The sequence below is a fragment of the Coregonus lavaretus genome (genome assembly GCF_964263955.1).
Source record: "Coregonus lavaretus genome assembly, chromosome: 3".
Classification (NCBI taxonomy): Eukaryota; Metazoa; Chordata; class Actinopteri; order Salmoniformes; family Salmonidae; genus Coregonus; species Coregonus lavaretus.
The window spans coordinates 31,749,308-31,775,169 of NC_139990.1; the positions used below are offsets into that span (position 1 = coordinate 31,749,308).

Below are 25,862 nucleotides of genomic sequence, written 5' to 3' on the forward strand. Positions count from 1 at the left end.
AAAGAGCTGTAGCTTATTCCATGGATCCCCAAAAGCTCCTCCCCTGACGCTTGCCATGAGTTGGGTGTGTGAAGAAGGCGATCATATAAGAGCCTTTGAACAATTCGTGAGCAGATCATAATCGTATACTGTGAGTAAATCCGTAGGTGCAACTGAGAAGGTCAACGTTGGTTAGCAGAGGAGAAGAGGGACTGACACAGAGGACTCATACCAGGGCGCAGTGGTGTAGCGTCTTGGTGGTTGTGATTGTAGCCTATTTTTGGATCCTTTAATTCTGTAGTGTTTGCTATTTCAAAAATAATGCAGCTAGAGAATATTCTTCCCAGCGCATCAACCATCAACTTACCCAAGACTTTTTATAACCTCACATCATCAGATAGTGCAAACAATAGCCCGGGGCCATCGCAGATCGAATATCAAGTTGACCGGACGGAATCCGAACCAAGTAACGGTCCCAATAAATATTTGAGCGGAGTGGGGAACGCCATGATGGGTGAGGGAGAGGGCGACGCCTTCACTGGGACTAAAGCTGCCCCAGACGGAAGAAAAGGCTCACCGATCCTCGGTGAGGATGACCTGTCCACTGGCCGGCGGTACAACATAGACGAACTTGGCTCTGATAGATACTTCATCTCGTCCTCTCAGACGAGCTCCGATGTGGCAAATCAGTGTTCCCTCTTTCCATACGCAGGACAAACTGGGACAGTGTACAGCGGGTCAAATGGATCCAGGTATTCCTCCCTTCATTACGGATCGGTCCTGCCACCGACGGGGTTTTCATCCTCCGTGTGCACTAGCCGGAGTCAGTTTGGCAGTAGTTACCAGTTCGGCCAGGGTCCAGGTTGCCTGTACCCCTCCTATCCGGGAACGGGTTCATGTATTGGTTCCATGGCTCTCCCGGGGTCCACACCGGGAGCGAGGGCTCAAGTTTATCTCTGCAACCGGCCCCTGTGGCTGAAGTTTCACCGATTCCAGACCGAGATGATCATCACGAAACAGGGCAGGTGAGCAGAGGCGTTGAAAACAAAATAGGCAAATCTTCATGACAAATGTTCAAACTTAGACGTCAAACAGTATCAAGGTTCTGGTCTAATGCTTCTAATAATGTTAGGCACAACCGTGTTCATGGAGCTCTCAACTAGCCTTGCACTTCACAGATCATGGTGGGTTTTTTAGGGACAATTTTTTTACTGTGAGGTATCAGTGGCTTATTACCACCATGTTCTGTACTTGGTGGGACACTACACTCTAAGATTAATGTTTGATTATGGTTAGCCTACTAAATATCAGCCCTTCTTTGATGTTCCAACAGTCGTTTATATTTCGTTGTGTCATATTTGCATATATTTTACAAATGTTATTTACTTGTATATTTATAAATAATTATTTCGGCTATACAAACGTTTTAAACGTTTACATTTTATTTTTAAGTGAGGAAAAGAAAGTGGCACGTATTTATTAGTGCATGCCATGAACTAACCTTACGAATTTTCTTAAATGCAATGACTCCCTCTTATAATTTTCGTTTGAGTGCACCGTTGAAATTGTATTTGCAATAATTGTGGCATCAAATTTGTTCTTTTCTTTCAGGCGGATGTTTCCATTTCTCAGTTTCAACATCACTGGACTGAATTTGACGGCGCATTATAACGTGTTTGTTGAGGTCGTGTTGGCCGATCCAAATCACTGGCGATTTCAAGGAGGAAAGTGGGTTACTTGTGGGAAAGCAGACAACAACATGCAAGGTGAGACTAATATTAAATGCACCTTTAATGTACTTATTTAGAGGCATTTTGAAACTAAATAAGGCCTCTCTAGGCATATAGCCTGCGGAAGCAGCACCATTTAAACTAAAGGGAATTAAATTACTTTTCGATAACGCATAGCCTATGTCAATCGGGAACGTTTCGTTAGATATTTCCCTGCAATTTACACCCAATTAACTGGCTATTTATGCTGTGTTCCTGGTTGTTTCAAAGCGCACATCATCACATTACCTATAAACGTTTTTTGTTGGTTGATTAACTCCATTCTAAAAGAAAAAGACAACCATTCAAACATTGTTAGCTGGTGGCATTCATATCAAGAGCACAACCTTGCAACATGAATTCGTCCATAATGTGCTTGACCTGTTTTCAGTTTTCACGGCAAACAGATAAAATTATAATTCATTATCAGTAATCTGTAATCTTTTTCTTTTCGTTTCATATAATGCAAAATAGCCTGCCAATGTTTTAATAATATTTGAATAGTAAACTTCAATCCCCATTTGCACTTTTCCCCCTCCATTTTTTTACCTGTGCAATTTAATAATATTTAAATATTAGCCTAATAGCTCCACAGTTTCACATCTGATTGCTTTTAACATTGAAATCTTGAGCACGTGATTCAATAATAGTTTTTGGTAAATTGACAAGTTGCTGGGCTTTTTGGAAATGTAAGAGAAGATCAAGTTCAAGAAATGGGAACATATCAGTGTTATTCTTTCAATGTGTGTTTTACATTTGTGCTGTATTGTACTTTATTTATTTTCATGTTTTATGTCTCACTTAATTTATTAAATCACAGGTAACAAGATGTATGTTCATCCTGAATCCCCAAACACTGGTGCTCACTGGATGCGGCAAGAGATCTCCTTCGGCAAACTGAAGCTGACCAACAACAAAGGGGCAAACAATAACAACACACAGGTGAGGCCTACACCATCATTTTGCATTGTATTAATTGGGTCTCAAATGTCTTGGGCTACTTTTAAAAAGCTGTCTTTGGTATTCTAGTAGGCATAAGAGATCACAAATCAGTCCAAAACCATCTATTTTTTTTTTTTAGCATTCCATGAGAACCCCAAGCACTAACTTTGAATTCACACTTTTTTTCTTGTAGATGATTGTCTTGCAGTCACTGCACAAATACCAGCCTCGGCTGCACATGGTGGAGGTCACAGAAGAGGGAGTGGAGGACGTAGGCAGTGAGGCTAAAACACAGACTTTTACCTTCCCAGAGAACCAGTTCATCGCAGTCACTGCCTACCAGAACACAGACGTAAGATACCTACTACTATCAATCTACTTCAATCTTAAGCATTTAAAATCCATCTTATTTACATACGAAACATCTTATCTGCTTAAGTTTCTATATTAACTGTGTCTATAAAATGTGTTTTTGGAAAACACTGCTGACCATGGCTTGAACATGTATCTTCTCTCCTTTCCAGATCACACAGCTTAAAATCGACCACAACCCCTTTGCTAAAGGCTTCAGAGACAATTATGACTCGTAAGTGAGAACGCCTTGCATCATTTTTTTACTGCTCTGCTACTTTTATTCTCTGGAGTGTGAGCTTGTTTTTCTCTAGCAAATTACTCATCCTTGGACCTTTGTCTCTCTCTTCCACAGGATGTACACAGCCCCAGAGGGTGACAGGCTGACCCCCTCCCCGACAGCCTCCCCTCGCTCTCACCAGATTGTGCCGGGTGCCCGCTATGCCATGCAGCCCTTCTTCCAGGACCAGTTCGTCAACAACCTGCCCCAGAACCGCTTCTACCCCGGGGAGCGGGCTGTGCCCCAGACCAACAGTCTCCTCTCCCCCCAGGCCGAGGACGCCGGGGCCAGCGCGGCTCAGCGCTGGTTCGTCACCCCGGTACAGCAGTCAGGCTCCAACAAGCTGGACCTGTCCTACGACCAGGACTACTCAGCCAGTAGTCTGCTGTCCTATGGCATCAAGCCCCTGCCCCTCCAGACCTCCCACGCCCTCAGCTACTACCCCGACTCGGCCTTCGCTTCAATGGCGGCCAGCTGGGGCACCAGAAGCACTTACCAGAGGAAGATGACCACAGGCCTGCCCTGGTCCCCTCGGCCCAGCCCCCCAGCCTTCACAGACGACCAACTGGCTGCTAGCAAAGACAAGCTGCCCGAGGAGAGCACCGCAGCCTCCACCTGGATCGAGACGTCCCACTCACTAAAATCTGTGGATTCTACCGATTCGGGCGTATACTCCATGCTCTGCAAGAGACGCCGGATGTCACCTGGTGGGTCGAGCACAGAGAACTCGCCCACCATCAAGTGTGAGGACTTGACCACAACGGAAGAGTTCAACAAAGACAACCCCAAAGGCATGGGTTACTATGCCTTCTACACAAGCCCCTAAAAAGACTTTATTAAAATCGTATAATTTTTGTTTTACCGTTTAAACACCCTTTATTAACTTTTATCTAAAGGTGCCAAAGCTTTGTGCTCCCAAGCAAGCTGCACAAGCCCCCCACCCCCAATACCTGAACACACACATGCATTGTGACAAATTGTTGTTTTTAAAGCATGTCCCCAGTTAATTTAATTTTTTACAAATGTGATTTTATTTAAAGTCATTTCGTTGTACAGTATTTGTGCACTTTAGTATGTGATGTATCTTGTACAAATTGTCTTCATGGAGGTGTTATGAAATGGGTAATAAAAACAAGATTTTCATAAACAATCGTCCCACTTTGCAAATTGAGTCTTGTTTATCAATAATATACATTTACTTAAAGGTAGACTCGGCGAAATGACGTTGCCACGAGCAGCACCGCATATATTAAGATGAGCGAGACGCAAGACTTCACTCACATACAGTCACACACAGTATCTGTGCATGTGCACAGGTTCGCTACACGCTGTTCACAGTGTGGTATCCAGGGCACGAAAACAGCGAAGAAGTTGAGCCTCACTCTTCAACGCTCTTTGTTGTGGAAATCAAATCAAAGTTTATTGGTCGCCTACACAGTTTAGCAGATGTTATAGCGTGTGCAGCAAAATGACTATGTTACTAGCCCCTAACAATGCTGTATAAAGTCAAACAGCACGAATAATCCCCCAAAAATGTTTATGAAATTTCGGAACGAATCCAATTGAACAACCCAAATAGCACTGTAACAATAATCAAAATGCAATCTATGCGTATATACACCGGATGAATTTACACAAGATATACTAAAAATGATATGTGCAGCCTCCTGAGTGGCGCAGCGGTCTAAGGCACTGCATCGCAGTGCTAGAGGCATCACTACAGAACCAGGTTCGATCCCATTCTGTGTCGCAGCCGGTCTCAACAGAGAACCATGAGGCGGCGCACAATTGGCCCAGCGTCGTCCGGGTTAGGGGAGGGTTTGGCCGGCCTGGATGTCCATGTCCCATCGCGCTCTAGCGACTCCTTGTGGCGGGCTGGGTGCCTGCACAACGACTTCGGTCGGCAGTTGTACGGTGTTTCCTCCGACACATTGGTGTGGCTGGCTTCCGGGTTAAGCGAGCAGTGCGGCTTGGCAGGGTTGTGTTTCAGAGGACGCATGGCTCTCGACCTTCGCCTCTCCCGAGTCCGTACGGGAGTTGCAGGAATGGGACAAGACTGTAACTACCAATTGGTAATCATAAAATTTTTTAGGACATGTGCAGCAGTAGATCTATTCTGCCCTACCAAACAAAAGAGCAGTAACTGCACATTTGGTCAAAAATGTGTTATTTACATTATTAATACATTAAATACATGCTTTATCATGTGGACAACTATCCTGCCTCCATTGTGTTGTGTTATGGAGAAAATGGGGGGGTCATGGTTGCAGAAACTACTAAAAGTTACAGTGAAACCAAGGAAAAATCCCCAAGCTGACTAGGTGAAAAATCTGTCGATGTGCCCTTAAGCAAGGCACTTAACCCTAATTGCTCCTGTAAGTCGCTCTGGATAAGAGCGTCTGCTAAAAGAAAAAAAAAAGAAAAAAAAGAAAAAGGCAGTAACTGCCATCACTCACATCAGTTACTGCCTTTTACCTTTGTTTCACAGAGCTTTGGGCTGCAGTGTCTACGGTTTACCTTGGTATTACTTATTGTTCTTCGCTGATACAGGTATCAAACTATATGACACTACCAGCCACATACAAATAAATATATTAACACACTTGTGTTTAAAAAAATGTGTCATGGAAATGTATTCCAGTGGGTGTACCAAGTCCTTGCCGCTGAAAAAAATCCACACATCACGATTCTGCCACTACCATGCTTCACCATAGGGATGGTGCCAGGTTTCCTCCAGATGTGTCGCTTGGCATTCAGGCCAAAGAGTTCAATCTTGGACCAGAGAATGTTGTTTCTCATGGTCTGAGAGTCTTTAGGTGCATTTTGGCAAACTCCAAGTGGGCTGTCATGTGCCTTTTACTGAAGAATGGCTTCCGTCTGGCCACTCTACCATAAAGGCCTGATTGGTGGAGTGCTGCAGAGATGGTTGTCCTTCTGGAAGGTTCTCCCATCTCCACAGAGGAACTCTAGAGCTCTGTCAGAGTGATCATCAGGTTCTTGGTCACCTCTCCGACCAAGGCCCTTCTCCCCCGATTTCTCAGTTTGGCCGGGCGGCCAGCTCTAGGAAGAGTCTTGGTGGTTCCAAACTTCTTCCATTTAAGAATGATGGAGGTCACTGTGTTCTTGGCGACCTTCCATGCTGCAGAATTGGTTTTGTACCCTTCCCCAGATCTGTGCCTCGACACAATCCTGTCAACTGTGGGACCTTATGTAGACAAGTGTGTGCCTTTCCAAATCATGTCCAATCAATTGAATTTACCACAGGTGGACTCCAATCAAGTTGTAGAAACATCTCAAGGATGATCAATGGAAACAGGATGCACCTGAACTCAATTTCGAGTCTCATAGCAAATGGTCTCAAGACTTATGTAAATATGGTATTTCGGTTTTTTATTTTTAATAAATTTGCTAACATTTCTAAAAACCAGTTTTTCCTTTGTCATTATGGGCTATTGTGTGTAGATTGCTGAGAAAAAAATAATATTTAATCAATTTTAGAATAAGGCTGTAACTTAACAAAATGTGGAAAAAGTAAAGAGGTCTGAATACTTTCCGAAGGCACTGTATGTACTGTATGTGAATGGTGTATAGACAGTATGGACAGTATGTGAATTGGTGCTAAGCGATTAGTGCTTTTTTAAGTCGGTTTGGTTTCAGTTTGATTATAAAAAAATAATTGCGGTTTTTGATTTCGGTTTCGATTATGTTTTTAGACATTAAATGCACTATGCATTATGTGGGTTAAATGCTGTAACAACACAAAATAAAACATTTAATAAGTCCCATGATGGTAGTGACTACCCATTACTGCTTATTACTTATTAACCATAATTTATTACTTTACTTTAATAAAATATTTCAGTTGTGTATATTACATTTGTTTTAGGCCTATTTGATGGCATTATTATTTCATTCCAAGTCCATCATCTCATCTCTATAGAACTGCTGCGTATGCTGTCTGACAAATCACTATTTTAGTAGTTCTTCAAAGTAAATAAGGCTTTGATACATACCATGACCGCTGAATACCAACTATCAACCACTTAGACCATGTATTTTCAGGTAGAAATACCTCGCAAAGCAAATGCTCTCTATTGCAATCGATTGAGCTTTCTTCTGTCTCACTGTCTTCTCTCCCTCTCCATGTCTCGCCCACACAGACCGGACAAATAGGCACGCCATAGATTATGGTCATTGTAGTTAATTACCACGTTTTTTGCGCTAAACTATGTAGAATATTGGCCTGTTGGAAACTACAACTCGCTACTACATCGCACAGTTCGGGCTTGATTTGATTTATCTCTAGAGAAACTGCACATTGCGCTCACAGAATAAAACTAAACTAAATGGAATCAAAATAATTTAACCAATGTCGGTCAATTAGTTGTTCAATAGCCAAAAAATAACATAAACTTTGGTTAATCGCTCAGCACTACTGTGAATAGAAAACATGTGTATAGCAGTAGTTATATAGGATGAGCCATGACTAGAATACAGTATATACATATAAAGTGGGTAAAACAGTATGAAAACATTATTAAAGTGACCAGTGTACAGGAGGGGGCTTGGCACGCACCTCTGTGGGCCCCCCATATTGAGGATCAGCTTGGCGGAGGGGGTTCAGACACAGGGCCCTGAGTTTAGTGACAAATAGTTTTGGAGGGCACTATGGTGTTGAAGGCTGAGCTGTTGTCGATGAATATCATTCTTACATATTTGTCTTGTCAAGGTGGGATAGGGCAGTGTGCAGTGCAATGGCGATTGCTTCGTCCCTGGATCTGTTGGGGCGGTATGCAAATTGTAGTGGGTCTAGGGTGTCAGGTAAGGTGGTGAGAAGTGAGTGCTATGGGCGATAGTCAGTTAGTTCAGTTAACTTTGCTTTCTTGGGTACAGGAAAAATTGTGGAAATTTTGAAGCAAGTGGGGACAACAGACTGCGATAGGGAGAGATTGAAAATGTTCATAAACACTCAAAAATTGCCCCAATATGCTGTTTACTTTCTGCATCTACAGTGGGGAAAAAAAGTATTTAGTCAGCCACCAATTGTGCAAGTTCTCCCACTTAAAAAGATGAGAGAGGCCTGTAATTTTCATCATAGGTACACGTCAACTATGACAGACAAATTGAGGAAAAAAATCCAGAAAATCACATTGTAGGATTTTTAATGAATTTATTTGCAAATTATGGTGAAAAATAAGTATTTGGTCAATAACAAACAAGCAAGATTTCTGGCTCTCACAGACCTGTAACTTCTTCTTTAAGAGGCTCCTCTGTCCTCCACTCGTTACCTGTATTAATGGCACCTGTTTGAACTTGTTATCAGTATAAAAGACACCTGTCCACAACCTCAAACAGCCACACTCCAAACTCCACTATGGCCAAGACCAAAGAGCTGTCAAAGGACACCAGAAACAAAATTGTAGACCTGCACCAGGCTGGGAAGACTGAATCTACAATAGGTAAGCAGCTTGGTTTGAAGAAATCAACTGTGGGAGCAATTATTAGGAAATGGAAGACATACAAGACCACTGATAATCTCCCTCGATCTGGGGCTCCACGCAAGATCTCACCCCGTGGGGTCAAAATGATCACAAGAACGGTGAGCAAAAATCCCAGAACCACACGGGGGGACCTAGTGAATGACCTGCAGAGAGCTGGGACCAAAGTAACAAAGCCTACCATCAGTAACACACTACGCCGGCAGGGACTCAAATCCTGCAGTGCCAGACGTGTCCCCCTGCTTAAGCCAGTACATGTCCAGGCCCGTCTGAAGTTTGCTAGAGTGCATTTGGATGATCCAGAAGAGGATTGGGAGAATGTCATATGGTCAGATGAAACCAAAATAGAACTTTTTGGTAAAAACTCAACTCGTCGTGTTTGGAGGACAAAGAATGCTGAGTTGCATCCAAAGAACACCATACCTACTGTGAAGCATGGGGGTGGAAACATCATGCTTTGGGGCTGTTTTTCTGCAAAGGGACCAGGACGACTGATCCGTGTAAAGGAAAGAATGAATGGGGCCATGTATCGTGAGATTTTGAGTGAAAATCTCCTTATGGATTTTTTTTCCTCATTTTGTCTGTCATAGTTGACGTGTACCTATGATGAAAATGACAGGCCTCTCTCATCTTTTTAAGTGGGAGAACTTGCACAATTGGTGGCTGACTAAATACTTTTTCCCCCACTGTACATCACATTGCGGAGTCTACCTTTAATTTAAATTATCAGTTATAGGCCTAATTTAGGGAAATGTCCAACATAATAAATTATTTTGTATTATGATATGGTTGACCCAACCACAAACATTTTCCAATTTAAGTGTAACGTTAGTTAGTTGCAGTATGATTATCATGAGGCTACTCACCATTGTCATTGTGATCACGAACGTGCACAAGCGAATGCAGGCCAGAAACTATTTTGTAGATGAGGTTTCCCGCTGAATGTCGATGAGAAATCTTTTTGATTATCACACCTGATCATCTTGGACAGTTGAAATATTTTGTTTAATTTGTAGCTATCTAAATATGTCCGAAGCATTAATTTGAGATGCTTGGAGATATAGCTGTTGTGAAGACTGCACGATCGTGTTGGTCAGCGATACATTTATTAGGCCAAATTTGTGCATGTTTACCTAATTTATGTATATTTTTTAATAGATTTTATTTTGTTGAATAAACATGTAATTTGAACAATTTTGGTTCCAAATTTGCAAAGAAGACAACACTCAAGTTTTTGTGATGGACCTCATTCATCCACAAAGAACACGACCACATCCATATTATAGACAATAATTGACTGATAATTATTGTTATTAATATTAGCTTATTATTACTACAATGTGTGAGTTCATTCAATATGACACGACAGTGTGGTGGTGGATGTGTAAGTCCTGGGTGTCAGCATCGCAAAAGTTCACCATCTAACAACATACAAGTCCAACAGAAACCAGACTGTTAACTGTAGTATAATAAGACTGTTCACTTCCGTTAAGAAGTCATTACAGGATATTGTTAGGCCTACAAGTATGATAGCTCATTTATGCATATAACTGGACTCAGGACCGGCTCTAGGCATAAGCGACATAAGCAGTCGCTTAGGGCCCCCGGCCGCTAGGGGGCCCCGATCCCCCCTAAAAAGGAACTCAGTCAGGTCTCAGCTTACTGTTGAGAGTTCGAATGGTAGAATCAGAGAGGGAGAGTCGAAGTGAGAGGGATAACTGGGCCCAAAATCTGTCTTCTCTAGCAGGTGCCGTTTTTTCGCTCACCAAGCGAAAAAGAGAGTGTCAAATTTGGTTAACAAAAAATGTAATGGCTTATTTGCTATGTGCGGCTTATTTGAATGAATATATGTTTTGTAATGATTAGGTTGTTACAAGTGTATTGATATAAGTAGGACATGTGACATCCTGGCAACTTTGAGAAAAAACACTTTATATCGGAGTTGTGAGTGGTCGTCACTAGTTACCACAGCCACAAATTCATAAACCCCACCTATTTCAACAATTTATTTATTAAAATGTGATTTGAAACCTTAACCACACTGCTAACCTTGGGCCTAAACCTAACCTTAAATTAAAACCAAAAAACACATTTTTGTTTTCATGAACATTTACGATTTGCCAATATTGACATTGTGGCTGTGGTAACTAATGGAAACCATTGTGCCTGTTGTTCACATGCGTATATGGCCTCTCATTGGCTCAACTGATCTTGCCTCCTCCCATCTGCCTTCCATTTTTGAAGACATTTTATTTTATTTTCATTGTTAGAGCAGCCACTAGAGTATCTGGTCAATATAATGGATAATCTGTGGTAGAATACACAAGGTGCAATTTAGAAAGGTGGTTGTGCATCAGCAGTTTTCATCTTGTTATGTCACTGACAGTCACTCAATTCGCCCGTGTCAGCAATTTTTTGGGTTGATTGGTAAGTTAGTCTATCCAGCTATGTAAACTTGTAGAACTCATGGCCAAATTACCGACCGGGTACAAAGGGCACGTGCCCAGGGGCCGTGACCTCCAGGGGGTCCCTATTGATTTTGTTAGTCACACTTACTCAGATATCATATTATCATGGCATAAGTCATGGCAACATTTTTAGAATTTCAGGACATTAGCTTTAAAACTGCAACGTTTCTCTCCATCCTATGGCAAAATGTGCAGAATTGCAGGAAATTAACTTTAAAAAATACAAATGTCCTCTCCGCCGTCAAGATGGGGACCACTAAAATGTATTGTCCGCGAGGTGGGGGCCCCCCAACCAAATCTTTCTTAGGGCCCCCAAAAGGCTAGGGCCGGCCCTGATTGGACTTCTTAAAAGTCTATTTGGAAAAGATGATGTTCTATTGTTAACATCTCAGCCACCTTTGGACAGCATCTCTGCTTCTTTCCTCATTATACTAACCTTTATATAAATTCACCAATAAACTGGTGTAAATCAGTGTAAATAATGAATAATATATGCATTTTTGCAGAAATGTAGGCACTATATCCAATGTCCAAATGGTTGGTTGTAGTAAAGGGAGAAGTCATAACATTCACATTGAGAACACTGATTTAAATAACCCATATTCTAATTAATTATGTTGTCATACTCCTTGACAGAAAGTGAAGCGTCTGACTAACTCCAATTAACACCTCCTAACAAGCTAGAGTTCTGATTGCTCTGGCCTCTCAGGAAGGAAGCATGCAAGAAATAGACTCTTGGGGGGATGGAGAATGGAACAAAAAATCGACCTTGTTTGCTCTGTGTTCATGTCAGTGAATCAACGTATTCCGGAGCATCTGAAGCATCTGATGAGCTAGGTGCTCTTGTTTGCTCTTGTGTATTGACCTATGCCTATAACACCAGGCATGAGTTGTGTCCATACAGTCAACTATGTAGCTTGACGTTTAGGCTTGTCAAGTGAACATCCAATATATTTTCCAAGTGAAGTTTGCCTTGCAGGAAATTAGTGCTTTAAAAGTAGCCTGTATAGATATCAGAGGGCAATGAATCACAGGGCCACTAAGGTCTCAAGGGCCCTAGTAGCCTTGAGCCTATACACTAGAGGGCCACTTGCATTGGTGGTTCCAGAGGACCTTAATAGCATATATGGTCTGGTCCTTTTCTCTTGCAGTCCGCAATATACAGTAAAATCCTGATGTTAATATGACACTTGGGAGATTAGCTTGGTTTCACCAAACATTCACAGAGAAAAGCCTACTTGCAGCATATACAGACTTGCATTAACTACACATCATCTCCGCTCATAGCGTGTGAGAAGTGTGAGAGAGGAAAAGAGAAAGAAGGGGAAGAAGCTAAAAGCAGCACTTTCTGAGTGGTGTGTTAATATTACGAAAGCGCCAATCTTGTGTTGGACTGCCATTGCCCTGCACTGCAGTGTACCGTTCTCTAATCGCCTTCCCATCGTTGACTTAATAGATATTTTCCAGGACAAAACAAGAGCCCAGGGAGCTGCGACAAGTCAAAATCCAACAACAAGTCGATAGACTCCGGTTGCCATTCACAACCATTCATGGCATGCACTTGAAACACAGACATTGTTGAGTATAGGAGCTAGGTGCAGTGGGAGGAGAGCAGCATTAGGAAGTGGAGAATTTACTATTATTTGTCAACTGCTGATGTGCACATTGTTTACTTAGCTTCCCATAACAAAATAATTTGTATTCAGTATCAGTTAGGCTCTATATTAGCCATCGATTTCATATATATTGAATTAACCGGCAAGCTGTAATTTGAACATGTAGGCCTATTGTATTGGTATATGTCTGTGGATACAGGGACCTTGTATGTGCCCTTCCCATAGGCCTTCATTGGTCCCAATGTTCTGTTTTCACATAAGAACCCAACTCAATCACCAAAGAAAATGCAGTTCCCGTGCATAACTGCATCAACAGAGATATGCACTTTGGAGTCGTATTAATTATGCACTGTGGGGCTGGGCCGAATGTGGTTCTGTCTGTAGATTATGCACTGTGTGGCCGTTTTAATTACGAAATATTTTGACGTATGTTAGCTGTCAGTCAATCTTTGCAAAAGTGAAACCGAAACGTTAAGTCCGACAATTAAGTTTAGACATTCATTCCAAGTGGTTAAGTTAAGGGTTAAGGTTTGGGTTAGGGTTAAAACAGAACAAACTTGACAGTTAAGTTTAGTCATTCATTCCGAGTGGTTAAGGTAAGGGTTCAAATTTGTGTTAGGGTAAAAAATATATTTAAAAATGAGTGCCTAGAACTGGGATTGAACCCGCGATCCTCAGAGCCGTAGCTTACGAGCGTCCTACATGGTAATAGGTGCTCGCACTGCCCCTAGTGGACGGTAGGAAATTGCAATGGAAATAATAATGACACCTGGGTGTCTTAATCTGGTGCCCGCAGTTATGCACCCAGGAGTCATAATCCGTAAGAGAACGGCCTGTAAGAGCCATGAGAAAGGCCACAGTGGCCGCTGAGACAGAGAACCAAGGAGGGTTGACATCCTCAGACCAGAACCTGAGGCTGTTTCCTCACCTCTCTAGTCACACCCTATCACTGCTCTCACTGGCTAAACAGGACCACAGGTAACAACATGTTTCTGGGTCAGGAGGATTCCAAAGCTCTCCTTCGAAAAGTAAACAAAGGACAGACTGCATTGAGATGGTGCTGATTGTTTTAGAGATGTAAAAGAGACTTTGTGTCTCAATGGGACTTTTACTGGTTAAATAAAGGTTAAATCAAATAAAACATTTATTCTTTGTGATATTTCCTCTTTTGATGTGTTGGATAGCATATCAGCCTATTTGTTAAGATGGTTTAATGAAAAGTTGCTGTAAGGTTCTGTATTTATTTTCTTAGTTCACCTTGTGTTCTTGTACGTAGCCCTGTTTCTTTGTGTTCTTGAACGTAGCCCTGTCTTTCATTTTTGTTCATTGATTTCACCTGTGTTAGTTACTCACCTGGTCTCATCAGCTCCTTATTTAGTTCAGTTCTTTCTGAATGTGCCTTGTGAGGTATTGTTCGTTTTGACTCTACTAAGACTTTTCCTAGCTCGTTTATGATAACCAGTTTTAGCCTTCAGTCCTAGTTTTGTTTCACCTGCCTGTTTGCCTACCTGTGTATGATCATTGCCTGCCTGTGACCACGATTCCTGCCTTCTGCGAAGGCGTAATAAACACCTGCCGCACTCTGCGCGTGAATCACACCTTTTTCTCCCTGAGTATTCATTACAGGCAGCTCAACAGATCTGTAAAAAGAGAAGCATTTGGTTGACAACATGGACCTAGTGCCACCATGTCAAAGTATTCAAACAAGTCTATGTGCTTTATTGGTACCAGTTTGAAGAGTCTTTCATGCAGTTCTCAGCATATTTCATACCCCCCCCCCCAAAAAAAAATATAACTTTGACTCCTGTATTGTCAGTATTCCTCACACATACATAGACTGTACGAACACCTACTGTACATCCACCCTCGAACACATCCATCCATTGAGCTCTGTGACACTTCCACATTCCTCTATAAGGGAGACCGGGGCTGGGTCACACTTTTTACTCACACTTTACTCACAATTGTCACAATTTCAACCCAAGACCTTGGTCTTTCTATTCATGTTCAAAATAGTATTGTAAGATATACTGGTGCTGAGAAATACACACAAGAGTAAAAGTGTGAGTAAAAAGTGTAACACCCAGACTCCCCTATAGAGGAATGTGGAAGTGTCATAAAGCTCAATGGATGGATCTATTCGAGGGTGGATGTATGTGTTTGTACAGTCTATGTATGTGTGAGGAACCGGTTGCTGATAATACAGGAGTCAAAGTTGTTTTGTTTTTTTGGGTATGAAATATGCTGAGAACTACATGAAAGACTCTTCAAACTGGTATCACTAAATACTTTGAAATGGTGGCACTATTTACAGATCTGTTGAGCTGCAACTTTTAATTAAACCATATTAACGGATATGCTCACATAATATCCAACACATCAAAAGAGGAAATATCACAAAGAAGAAACATTTTATTTTATTTAACCTTTGGGTATCAAAATTAGACACCCCTGATCTAATACAAAGATGTTCCAGCAACTTATCCTTTGACTTTCCTTTATTGGACATTTCAATTTGTTTTCATTGGGGGACATTTGATTTTCATAATGATGATAAAGTGTTATTTCTAGCATGCCTCAGAATCTTATGTACTGTTAACAGGTAAACAACATCATTGCTGATTGAGTCTTTTCCTCAACTGTCAGCAGTGGGAAAGGAGTGGACCGTGTATGCTGCTGCGGTATGGGGTGGAATGCTCACAGGACCGTTATGTGTCAGGCCAATGTGTGAGTTTAGTCTCAATTTAGCGAGACCCCATGTTTCCTGAGTATTGGGAGAGACACTCAGGCGAGAGGGAGGCGCGGCCGCCTGAAGGGCCTGCATGGTACACTCTTAGAAAAAATGGTTCCTTTTTCCTCTTAGAAAAAAGGATTCTTTGGCTGTCCCCATAGGAGAACCCTTTTTGGTTCCAGGCAGAACCCTTTTTGGTTCAAGGCGGAACTATTTTGGGTTTCATGTAGAACCCTCTGGGGAAAGGGGTCTACTTGGAATCCAATAGGGTTCTACCTGGAATCAAAAGGGTTCTTTCTGGAACCAAAAAGGGTTATTCAAAGGCTTCTCCTATGGGGACAGCCTAAGAACCCTTTTAGGTTCTAGATAGTACCTTTTTTTCTAAGAGTGTAGCCAACTCCATCCTCCACGGACCCTGAGAGTTAGAGCCAGCGAGGGCCCCACTCGGTGGCACATGACTAATGCCGGAGTGAGAGAGAGAGTGTCCCGCGGCTAGGCTGCACTTAACAGTGCATTGATTTTAAACCCCCAGTGCTCTTCCCAGGGGGTGGTGGGACGCACCTCTGCTGGTGGGTCATATGACACCTCCCCTCGCCCCGTCGCCTTCCCCCATCTATCTCCACACCACATCCCCTACCCGCCACTGTGCCCATTTGGGTGAACTAGACTGGATAGGTCTCTCCATACCCCCCCTTCTCCATGCTGGGGGTCTCAGTGGAGCCATCCAAGATTCAGGGGCACTAAAGCTCCCACAAGACCCCAGACATGGTTTGGTCGGGAGGTGGGATAGGGCCAAGTGGAGTCAGGAGGCGGCCGAGTGGAACAGCTCTGTGGTCAAAATCAATGCATTGGCAATTTGGAGGAGCGCCTCCGACAGATTTGGGAATTTCACATTCCCTATCCCCATCTCTCCTTGCGCCTGGGAGAGCTGCACCACTAGAGACAAACAGACGGATTACCAGGATGCGTACTCAGAGCATGCGCTCCTGACTGGCTGGTAAGTGTCTTCACTGACATTTCAACCTCTCCCTGACCCAGTCTGTAATACCTACATGTTTAAGCAGACCACCATAGTCCCTGTGCCCAAGAACGCCAAGGTAACCTTTCTAAAGGTACTATCTAGAACTCACATCTGTAGCTATGAAATGCTTTGAAAGGCTAATCATGGCTCACATCAACACCATCATCCCAGACACTCTGGACCCACTCCAATTCGCATACCGCCCCAACAGATCCACAGATGACACAATCTCTATTGCACTCCACAATGCCCTTTTCCACCTGGATAAAAGGAATACCCACGTGAGAATGCTGTTCATTGACTACAGCTCAGCGTTCAACACCATAGTGCCCTCCAAGCTCATGAGTCATGACTAAGCTAAGGACCCTGGGATTAAACACCTCCCTCTGCAACTGGATCCTGGACTTCCTGACGGGCCGCCCTCAGGTGGTGAGGCTAGGCAACAACACATCCGCCACGCTGACCCTCAACATGGGGGCCCCTCAGGGGTGCATGCTTAGTCCCTTCCTGTACTCCCTGTTCACCCACGACAGTGTGGCCGCGCACGACTCCAACACCATCATTAAGTTTGCTGACGACACAACAGTGGTAGGCCTGATCACCCACAATGATGAGCCTACCGGGAGGAGGTCAGAGACCTGGAAATGTGGTGCCAGGACAACAACCTCTCCCTCAACGTCAGCAAGACAAAGGAGCTGATCGTGGACTACGGGAAATGGAGGGCCGAGCACGGCCCCATCCACATCGACGGGGCTGTAATGGAGCAGGTCGAGAGCTTAAAGTTCCTCGGTGTCCACATCACTAAGGAATTATCATGGTCCACACACACCAACACAGTCGTGAAGAGGGCACAACAACGGCTAAAAAAAGTATACAGCTGCACCATTGAGAGCATCTTGACTGGCTGCATCACCGCTTGGTATGGAAACTGCTTGGCATTTGAACGCAAGGCACTAAAGAGGGTAGTGCGTATGGCCCAGTACATCAGAGTTTCCCAAACTCGGTCCTGGGGCCCAGCACTTAATTTGTAAATCGGGAGATGCTGGAACAAAAAGTGAGCACAAGAGGTGGTGACCTGGGGAGTTCGGAGGTATCGGAATGCATGAGAGCAAAAATCACCTTTATAATAAAGCATTACATGCATATCATCGCATTTGCGTAGTGGCATAGAGCAGTAGAGTAGAGGCACTTACAGAAGTTGCACACATGGGGATTCATTTTTTTTGCATAGGGTCCGGGAAAAATGTGGCCTTTTATAAACGCATTTCATGCAATTCTACGTCATTTTACATGACTGGAGAATTTGGCAGAATCTTTGGCTCTTGCCAAAAGCCTGTCTCTCTCTCTTTTGTAAACAATATTTGGAAGTTGATCAAATACACTGCTCAAAAAAATAAAGGGAACACTAAAATAACACATCCTAGATCTGAATGAATGAAATAATCTTATTAAATACTTTTTTCTTTACATAGTTGAATGTGCTGACAACAAAATCACACAAAAATTATCAATGGAAATCAAATTTATCAACCCATGGAGGTCTGGATTTGGAGTCACCCTCAAAATTAAAGTGGAAAACCACACTACAGGCTGATCCAACTTTGATGTAATGTCCTTAAAACAAGTCAAAATGAGGCTCAGTAGTGTGTGTGGCCTCCACGTGCCTGTATGACCTCCCTACAACGTCTGGGCATGCTCCTGATGAGGTGGCGGATGGTGATCTTCTCCCAGACCTGGACTAAAGCATCCGCCAACTCCTGGACAGTCTGTGGTGCAACGTGGTGTTGGTGGATGGAGCGAGACATGATGTCCCAGATGTGCTCAATTGGATTCAGGTCTGGGGAACGGGCGGGCCAGTCCATAGCATCAATGCCTGACACACTCCAGCCACATGAGGTCTAGCATTGTCTTGCATTAGGAGGAACCCAGGGCCAACCGCACCAGCATATGGTCTCACAAGGGGTCTGAGGATCTCATCTCGGTACCTAATGGCAGTCAGGCTACCTCTGGCGAGCACATGGAGGGCTGTGTGGCCCCCCAAAGAAATGCACCCCACACCATGACTGACCCACCACCAAACCGGTCATGCTGGAGGATGTTGCAGGCAGCAGAACGTTCTCCACGGCGTCTCCAGACTCTGTCACGTCTGTCACATGTGCTCAGTGTGAACCTGCTTTCATCTGTGAAGAGCACAGGGCGCCAGTGGCGAATTTGCCAATCTTGGTGTTCTCTGGCAAATGCCAAACGTCCTGCACGGTGTTGGGCTGTAAGCACAACCCCCACCTGTGGACGTCGGGCCCTCATACCACCCTCATGGAGTCTGTTTCTGACCGTTTGAGCAGACACATGCACATTTGTGGCCTGCTGGAGGTCATTTTGCAGGGCTCTGGCAGTGCTCCTCCTGCTCCTCCTTGAACAAAGGCGGATGTAGCAGTCCTGCTGCTGGGTTGTTGCCCTCCTACGGCCTCCTCCACGTCTCCTGATGTACTGGCCTGTCTCCTGGTAGCGCCTCCATGCTCTGGACACTACGCTGACAGACACAGCAAACCTTCTTGCCACAGCTCGCATTGATGTGCCAACCTGGATGAGCTGCACTACCTGAGCCACTTGTGTGGGTTGTAGACTCCGTCTCATGCTACCACTAGAGTGAAAGCACCGCCAGCATTCAAAAGTGACCAAAACATCAGCCAGGAAGCATAGGAACTGAGAAGTGGTCTGTGGTCACCAACTGCAAAACCAGTCCTTTATTGGGGGTGTCTTGCTAATTGCCTATAATTTCCACCTGTTGTCTATTCCATTTGCACAACAGCATGTGAAATGTATTGTCAATCAGTGTTGCTTCCTAAGTGGACAGTTTGATTTCACAGAAGTGTGATTGACTTGGAGTTACATTGTGTTGTTTAAGTGTTCCCTTTATTTTTTTGAGCAGTGTATTTTGTTAGCCTACAGCATAGGCTTCTCTTTTCAGCAGGAGCCATTTGCTTTCCAATCTGTGTTTTCCCTTGATTGTATTTGAAATATTGCGAAAGGCCTGTTTTGTTTGCGTGCTGATTTTTCACTGACAGATTTTCACTATTCCTTCTTATTGGGCTACAATCCACAAATAGGCTATTTTTAAAAAGAAGCTATTGATCCTCTGTGACTAAATTATAGGCCTTCTCATAGTGTAGTAGACTATTCTGAATGATGTCATTTATTTCTGAACGGACAGCAGTAATTCTATAACTTTGGCAAATATATTTCAATTTATCAGGGGTGCTGCAGTTCCTTCAAAACCCTTTGTGCGGCTATAATTCTATAAGGAAATAAATGAAGTGCAACGCTGAGAGTTGCAGTCTCATGTCTATCAGAGCAGAGAGGGAGAGAGATCATAGAAAGTGAATCTCGTTCTAGTTATGTGACAGATACTGGCACGCTTCTCACATAGCCACTGCCACGCCTTGGTCTCAAACAATGTTTCGCAAACCATAAACCCGGGCTGGCCCAACCCGAATCAACTCTTAGAATATTAGGCCCAGGCTGAAAATCTACTTTTTCACAATGTTTTTTTGTGGGGCAGGAGAATTAACGAAGAGGTAACTCGAATGAACTTTCGCTTTTATTCACATTTTTACATTGCTGATGGCCAAATAGGTTGCGAAACAGTCCAAAACGGAGAGGCTCAAATTAAGCACTGCTGTTACCCTGTGTATATAGCCAAGTTATCGTTACTCATTGTGTATGTATTCCTTGTGTTATTATTTTTCTATTATTTATCTTGTTTTTCTCTGCATTGTTGGGAACGGCCCGTCAGTAAGCATTTCACTGTTAGTCTACACCTGTTGTTTATGAAGCATGTGACAAATAAAATGTGATTTGATATCCCGTAAATCTGTAGGGAAAGAGACAAGAGACTCTTGATTTCTGCAGCCTCCTGGCACAAAACATGACCAGTTCAATACTCAGTGTGATTGTCAGGTGTCAGTGTACAGCGGTAGGATGGAGTCAGGCGCAGGACACAGAACTGAGTAACAGACAAACTTTACTCTGAAAGAAACAAATACTAATTCCACGCAGGGAAATACACCAGCTCACAGCAGTCATAAACACCAAACAAAGAACAATCACGCACAAAACCATGAGGGAACCAGAGGGTTAAATAGGGAAATAATCATAACGTGATGGAACCAGGTGTGTACAATCAAGACAAAACAAATAGAACACAGAAACGTAGATCGTGGCAGCTAGAAGACCGGTGACGACGACCGCCGATAGCCGCCCGCACAAGGAGAGGCACCAACTTCGGCGGAAGTCGTGACAGTACCCCCCCACCCCCACCCCTTGACCCCGGCCTCAGGGGACGACCCGGAGGACGAGATGCAAGACGATCCGGGTGGAGATGGTGAAACTCCTGCAGTAAGGAAGGGTCCAGGATGTCCTCCACCGGCACCCAGCATCTCTCCTCCGGACCGTACCCCTCCCACTCCACGAGGTACTGAAGGCCCCTCGCCCGACGCCTTGAGTTCATGATGGCTCGCACAGTATACGCCGGGGCCCCCTCGATGTCCAGCGGGGGCGGAAGAACCTCTCGTACCTCAGACTGCTGGAGCGGACCAGCCACCACCGGCCTGAGGAGACACACATGGAACGAGGGTTTAATACGGTAATCAGGGGGGAGCTGTAACCTATAACATACCTTGTTCAGTCTCCTCAGGACTTTAAATGGCCCCACAAACCGCAGACCCAGCTTCCGGCAGGGCAGGTGAAGGGGCAGGTTTCGGGTCGAGAGCCAGACCCGGTCCCCCGGTGCATACACCGGGGCCTCACTGCGGTGGCGGTCGTCGCTCGCCTTCTGTCGCCTGATGGCCCGTTGCAGGCACACATGGGCAGCGTCCCAGGTCTCCTCCGAGCGCCGAAACCATTCATCCACCGCAGGTGCCTCAATCTGGCTCTGATGCCACGGTGCCAGGACAGGCTGATACTCTAGTACACACTGAAATGGAGACATGTTAGTGGAGGAGTGGCGGAGGGAGTTTTGAGCCATCTCTGCCCAGGGGATGAAAGCCGCCCACTATCCCGGCCGGTCCTTGTAATAGGACCGCAGAAACCTACCCACATTCTGGTTAACTCTCTCCACCTGCCCATTACTCTCGGGGTGAAAACCTGAGGTCAGGCTGACCGAGATCCCCAGACGTTCCATGAACGCCCTCCAGACCCTCGATGTGAACTGGGGACCCCGATCAGACACTATATCCTCAGGCACCCGTAGTGCCTGGAAGACGTGGGTAAACAGAGCCTCCACAGTGTGTAGGGCCGTAGGGAGACCGGGCAAAGGAAGGAGACGGCAGGACTGTGTCTGCCTTAGCGTTCTGGAAACCTGGTCTGTAGGATAGGGTGAAAACAAAACAGGTGAAAAACATGGCCCACCTTGCCTGGCGAGGGTTCAGTCTCCTCGCCGCCCGGATGTACTCCAGATTGCGGTGGTCAGTCCAAATGAGGAAAGGGTGTTTAGCCCCCTCAAGCCAATGTCTCCACGCCTTCAGAGCCTTGACAACAGCTAACAGCTCCCGGTCCCCCACATAGTTTCGCTCCGCCGGGCTGAGCTTCTTCGAAAAGAAAGCACAGGGGCAGAGCTTTGGTGGCGTACCCGAGCGCTGAGACAGCACAGCTCCTATCCCAGCCTTGGATGCGTCCACCTCTACTATGAATGCCAAGGAGGGATCAGGATGAGCCAGCACGGGAGCCGAGGTAAACAGAGCCTTCAAGTGACCAAAAGCCCTGTCCGCCCCAGCTGACCACTGCAGTCACACCGGCCCCCCCTTCAGCAAGGAGGTAACGGGAGCCGCTACCTGACCAAAGCTCCGGATAAACCTCCGGTAGTAGTTGGCAAACCCTAAGAACCGCTGCACCTCCTTTACCGTGGTTGGAGTCTGCCAATTACGCACGGCTGAAATGCAGTCATTTTCCTTCTCCACCTCTGACATGGACAGGCGGTACCCTAGGAAGGAGACGGACTGTTGGAAGAACATACATTTCTCAGCCTTGACGTACAGGTCATGCTCCAACAGTCGACCAAGCACCTTGCGCACCAGGGACACATGCATGGCGCGTGTAGCAGAGTATATTATAATGTCATCTATATACACCACTACACCCTGCCCGTGCAGGTCCCTGAAAATCTCGTCTACAAAGGATTGGAAGACTGATGGAGCATTCATCAACCCGTACGGCATGACGAGGTACTCAGTGCCCAGAGGTGGTACTAAATGCCGTCTTCCACTCATCCCCCTCCCGGGATACACACCAGGTTGTACGTGCTCCTGAGATCCAATTTGGTGAAGAAGCGCGCCCCGTGCAATGACTCAGTCACACTGGCTATGAGAGGCATTGGGTAACTGTACTTCACCGTGATCTGATTTATACCTCGATAGTCAATGCACGGGCGTAAACCTCCATCCTTCTTCTTCACAAAAAGGTGAAGGTGAAGTGGAAGGCCGAATGTATCCCTGTCCCAGAGAGTCGGAGACATATGTTTCCATAGCCGCCGTCTCCTCCTGTGACAGAGGATACACGTGACTCCTGGGAAGTGCTGCGTCTACCTGGAGATTTATCGCACAATCCCCCCGTCGTGGTAATTGAGTCGCCTTCTTTTTACAGAAGGCGAGAGCCAAATCATCATAGTCGGGGGGGATGTGCATGGTGGAGACCTGGTTTGGACTCTCCACCGAAGTTGCACCTATGGAAACACCTACACACCTCCCTGAACACTGACGTGACCATCCCTTCAGAGCCCTCTGTTGCCACGAAATAGTGGGGTCATGATAGGCCAACCAGGAAAGACCCAACACCACAGGAAACGCAGGAGAATCTATCAGGAAGAGAGTTATACTCTCCTCATGACCCTCCTGCGTTATCATACATAGTGGAGCTGTGACCTCCCTAATCAGGCCCGACCCTAAAGGACGACTATCTAAGGCATGTACAGGAAAGGGTACATCAACAGGAACAATAGGGATCCCTAATCTAAGTGCAAAGGAACGGTCAATAAAGTTCCCAGCTGCGCCTGAATCTACTAGCGCCTTATGCTGGGAATGCGGGGAAAACTCAGGAAACTCTACAGACACATGTGCGCAACAGGGAACTCTGGGTGAGTCGGGTGCCTACTCACCTGAGATGATCCACCAGTGCCCTGCCTGCTTCCTCGACTCCCTGGGGAACCTCCCCAGCACCGACCAGCAGTGTGCCCTCTGCGGCCACAGGTGGTGCAGGAAACGGCCCCCCCCTCCGGTCACCCTTAGAGCAGCAGCTCCAAGCTCCATAGGTGTAGACTCGGAGGTGCTGGGGGATGGAACGGACAGACCCCAATCCGAGCGTCAGGTTATCCAGCCGGATGGATAAATCCACCAGCTGGTCGAGGGTAAGGATGGTGTCCCTGCAGGCCAGCTCCCTACGAATGTCCTCCTGTAGACTACACCGGTAATGGTCGATCAGGGCCCTCTCGTTCCATCCCGCGCTGGCAGCCAGGGTCCTGAAGTCCAGTGCGAAGTCCTGTGCGCTCCTCTTCCCCTGTCTGAGATGGAACAAGCATTCCCCCGCCACTCTCCCCTCAGGCGGATGATTGAAGACCGCCCGGAAACGGCGGGTGAAATCCTCGTAGCTAACCAACGTTGCGTCTATCCCTCCCCATTCGGCGTTGGCCCACTACAGTGCTTTCCCCGACAAACAGGAGATGAGGGCAGACACTCTCGTATCCCGAGGGAGCCGGGTGGACGGTCGCCAGGTAGAGCTCCACCTGGAGCAGGAACCCCTGGCACCCGGCAGCCGTCCCATCATAGGCCTTCGGGAGCGAGAGCCGGATCCCACTGGGTCCAGGTGACAGAGGGGTGGACAGCGGTGTGGGTTGAGGTGAAGTTGATGGGGGTGTGGAAAACCCTCTCTCTCCCATCGCTCCATGGTGTGCAGCACCCGATCCATGGCTGTGCCCAGATTGTGGAGCATCTTCGCGTGCTGCTGGACACGCTCCTCCAACGGTAACGGAGGACTGGGTGCACCTGCTGACTCCATATGAGGTGCGTGATTCTGTCAGGTGTCAGTGTGCAGCGGTAGGACGGAGTCAGGCGCAGGACACAGAACTGAGTAACAGACGAACTTTACTCTGAAAGAAACAAATACTAATTCCACGCAGGGAAATACACCAGCTCACAGCAGTCATAAACACCAAACAAAGAACAATTTTCTCTCAACATGTTGTCGGGAGAGGTCGTGTTTTTCTCTAGCTGGAGTTAAGCAGGAGGTAAGCTTCTCATATGGTGTTGAGTAAAGCTTAACCATGTATTAGATCGTAGGTAGGTAGTTAGCTGTAGTTAGGTATTGTATTTATCATAGGTTAGTATTGTTGTTTTTGTAGGTTTCCGTAGGTAATTGTAGGTTAGTATCGAAGCACGAGGCTAGCTAGCTAGCGGGTAGCTACTGGTAACGATTAGCAACGCTAGAGAGCTGGTTCCAATGTTAATGTAGTGCTAGCCAACGTTTAATTTTTGCTTAACCATGTATTAGATCGTAGGTAGGTAGTTAGCCGTAGTTAGGTATTGTATTTATTATAGGTTAGTATTGTTGTTATTGTAGGTTTCCGTAGGTAATTGTAGGTTAGTATCGAAGCACGAGGCTAGCTAGCTAGCGGGTAGCTACTGGTAACGATTAGCAACGCTGGAGAGCTGGTTCCAATGTTAATGTAGTGCTAGCCAACGTTTAATTTTTTGCTGCGTTATGCGTTATGAAAGGAACTAGACACGGACTTGAATTATCTGTTTAGTGTGCTAACACACTCTTGGCAGTTTGTTGTAACCAAGTATTGATGCTAAATTGTGTGTTAATGGATGCTAGCTTGCAAGTTAGCTACGGCGTCATAGCTAGGCATCGTGGGTTGTTGTGTGTAGTTACTGTGTCTTGGCAGTGCCGGCTGTAGCACGAAGCGAGCTACCTAGCCGTTTTTTTGAACAGAGTCAGAGTCAACACAATAGCCATTGTGTGCCGGGTGTAGCACGAAGCTAGCTAGCTAGCCGTTCTTCATACAAAGTCAACACAGTGGCCATTGCTAGCTACCCAACACGACCAGCTAACTGTACGGTAGTAGCTAAATACAATATACTTGTCCTAGCTAGCCAACGTCTAATCATTGCTGCGTCATGAAAGGAACTTGACACAGACACGAATGATCTGTTTAGTGTG

General features: G+C 45.4%; 1 protein-coding gene across 1 annotated transcript; it reads left to right on the forward strand.

Annotated features, from left to right (window-relative positions):
• Window positions 1-300: 300 nt before the first annotated feature.
• Window positions 301-4,476, forward strand: LOC311111395 (eomesodermin-like; the record flags this gene model as incomplete). The annotated part of the gene is made up of 6 exons (XM_084154111.1): window positions 301-1,004; window positions 1,591-1,745; window positions 2,569-2,690; window positions 2,884-3,042; window positions 3,215-3,276; window positions 3,397-4,476. The coding sequence occupies 6 exons, from the start codon at window positions 301-303 to the stop codon at window positions 4,145-4,147; spliced, it is 1,953 nt and encodes a 650-aa protein (XP_084010237.1). The 3' UTR covers window positions 4,148-4,476.
• Window positions 4,477-25,862: the final 21,386 nt, after the last annotated feature.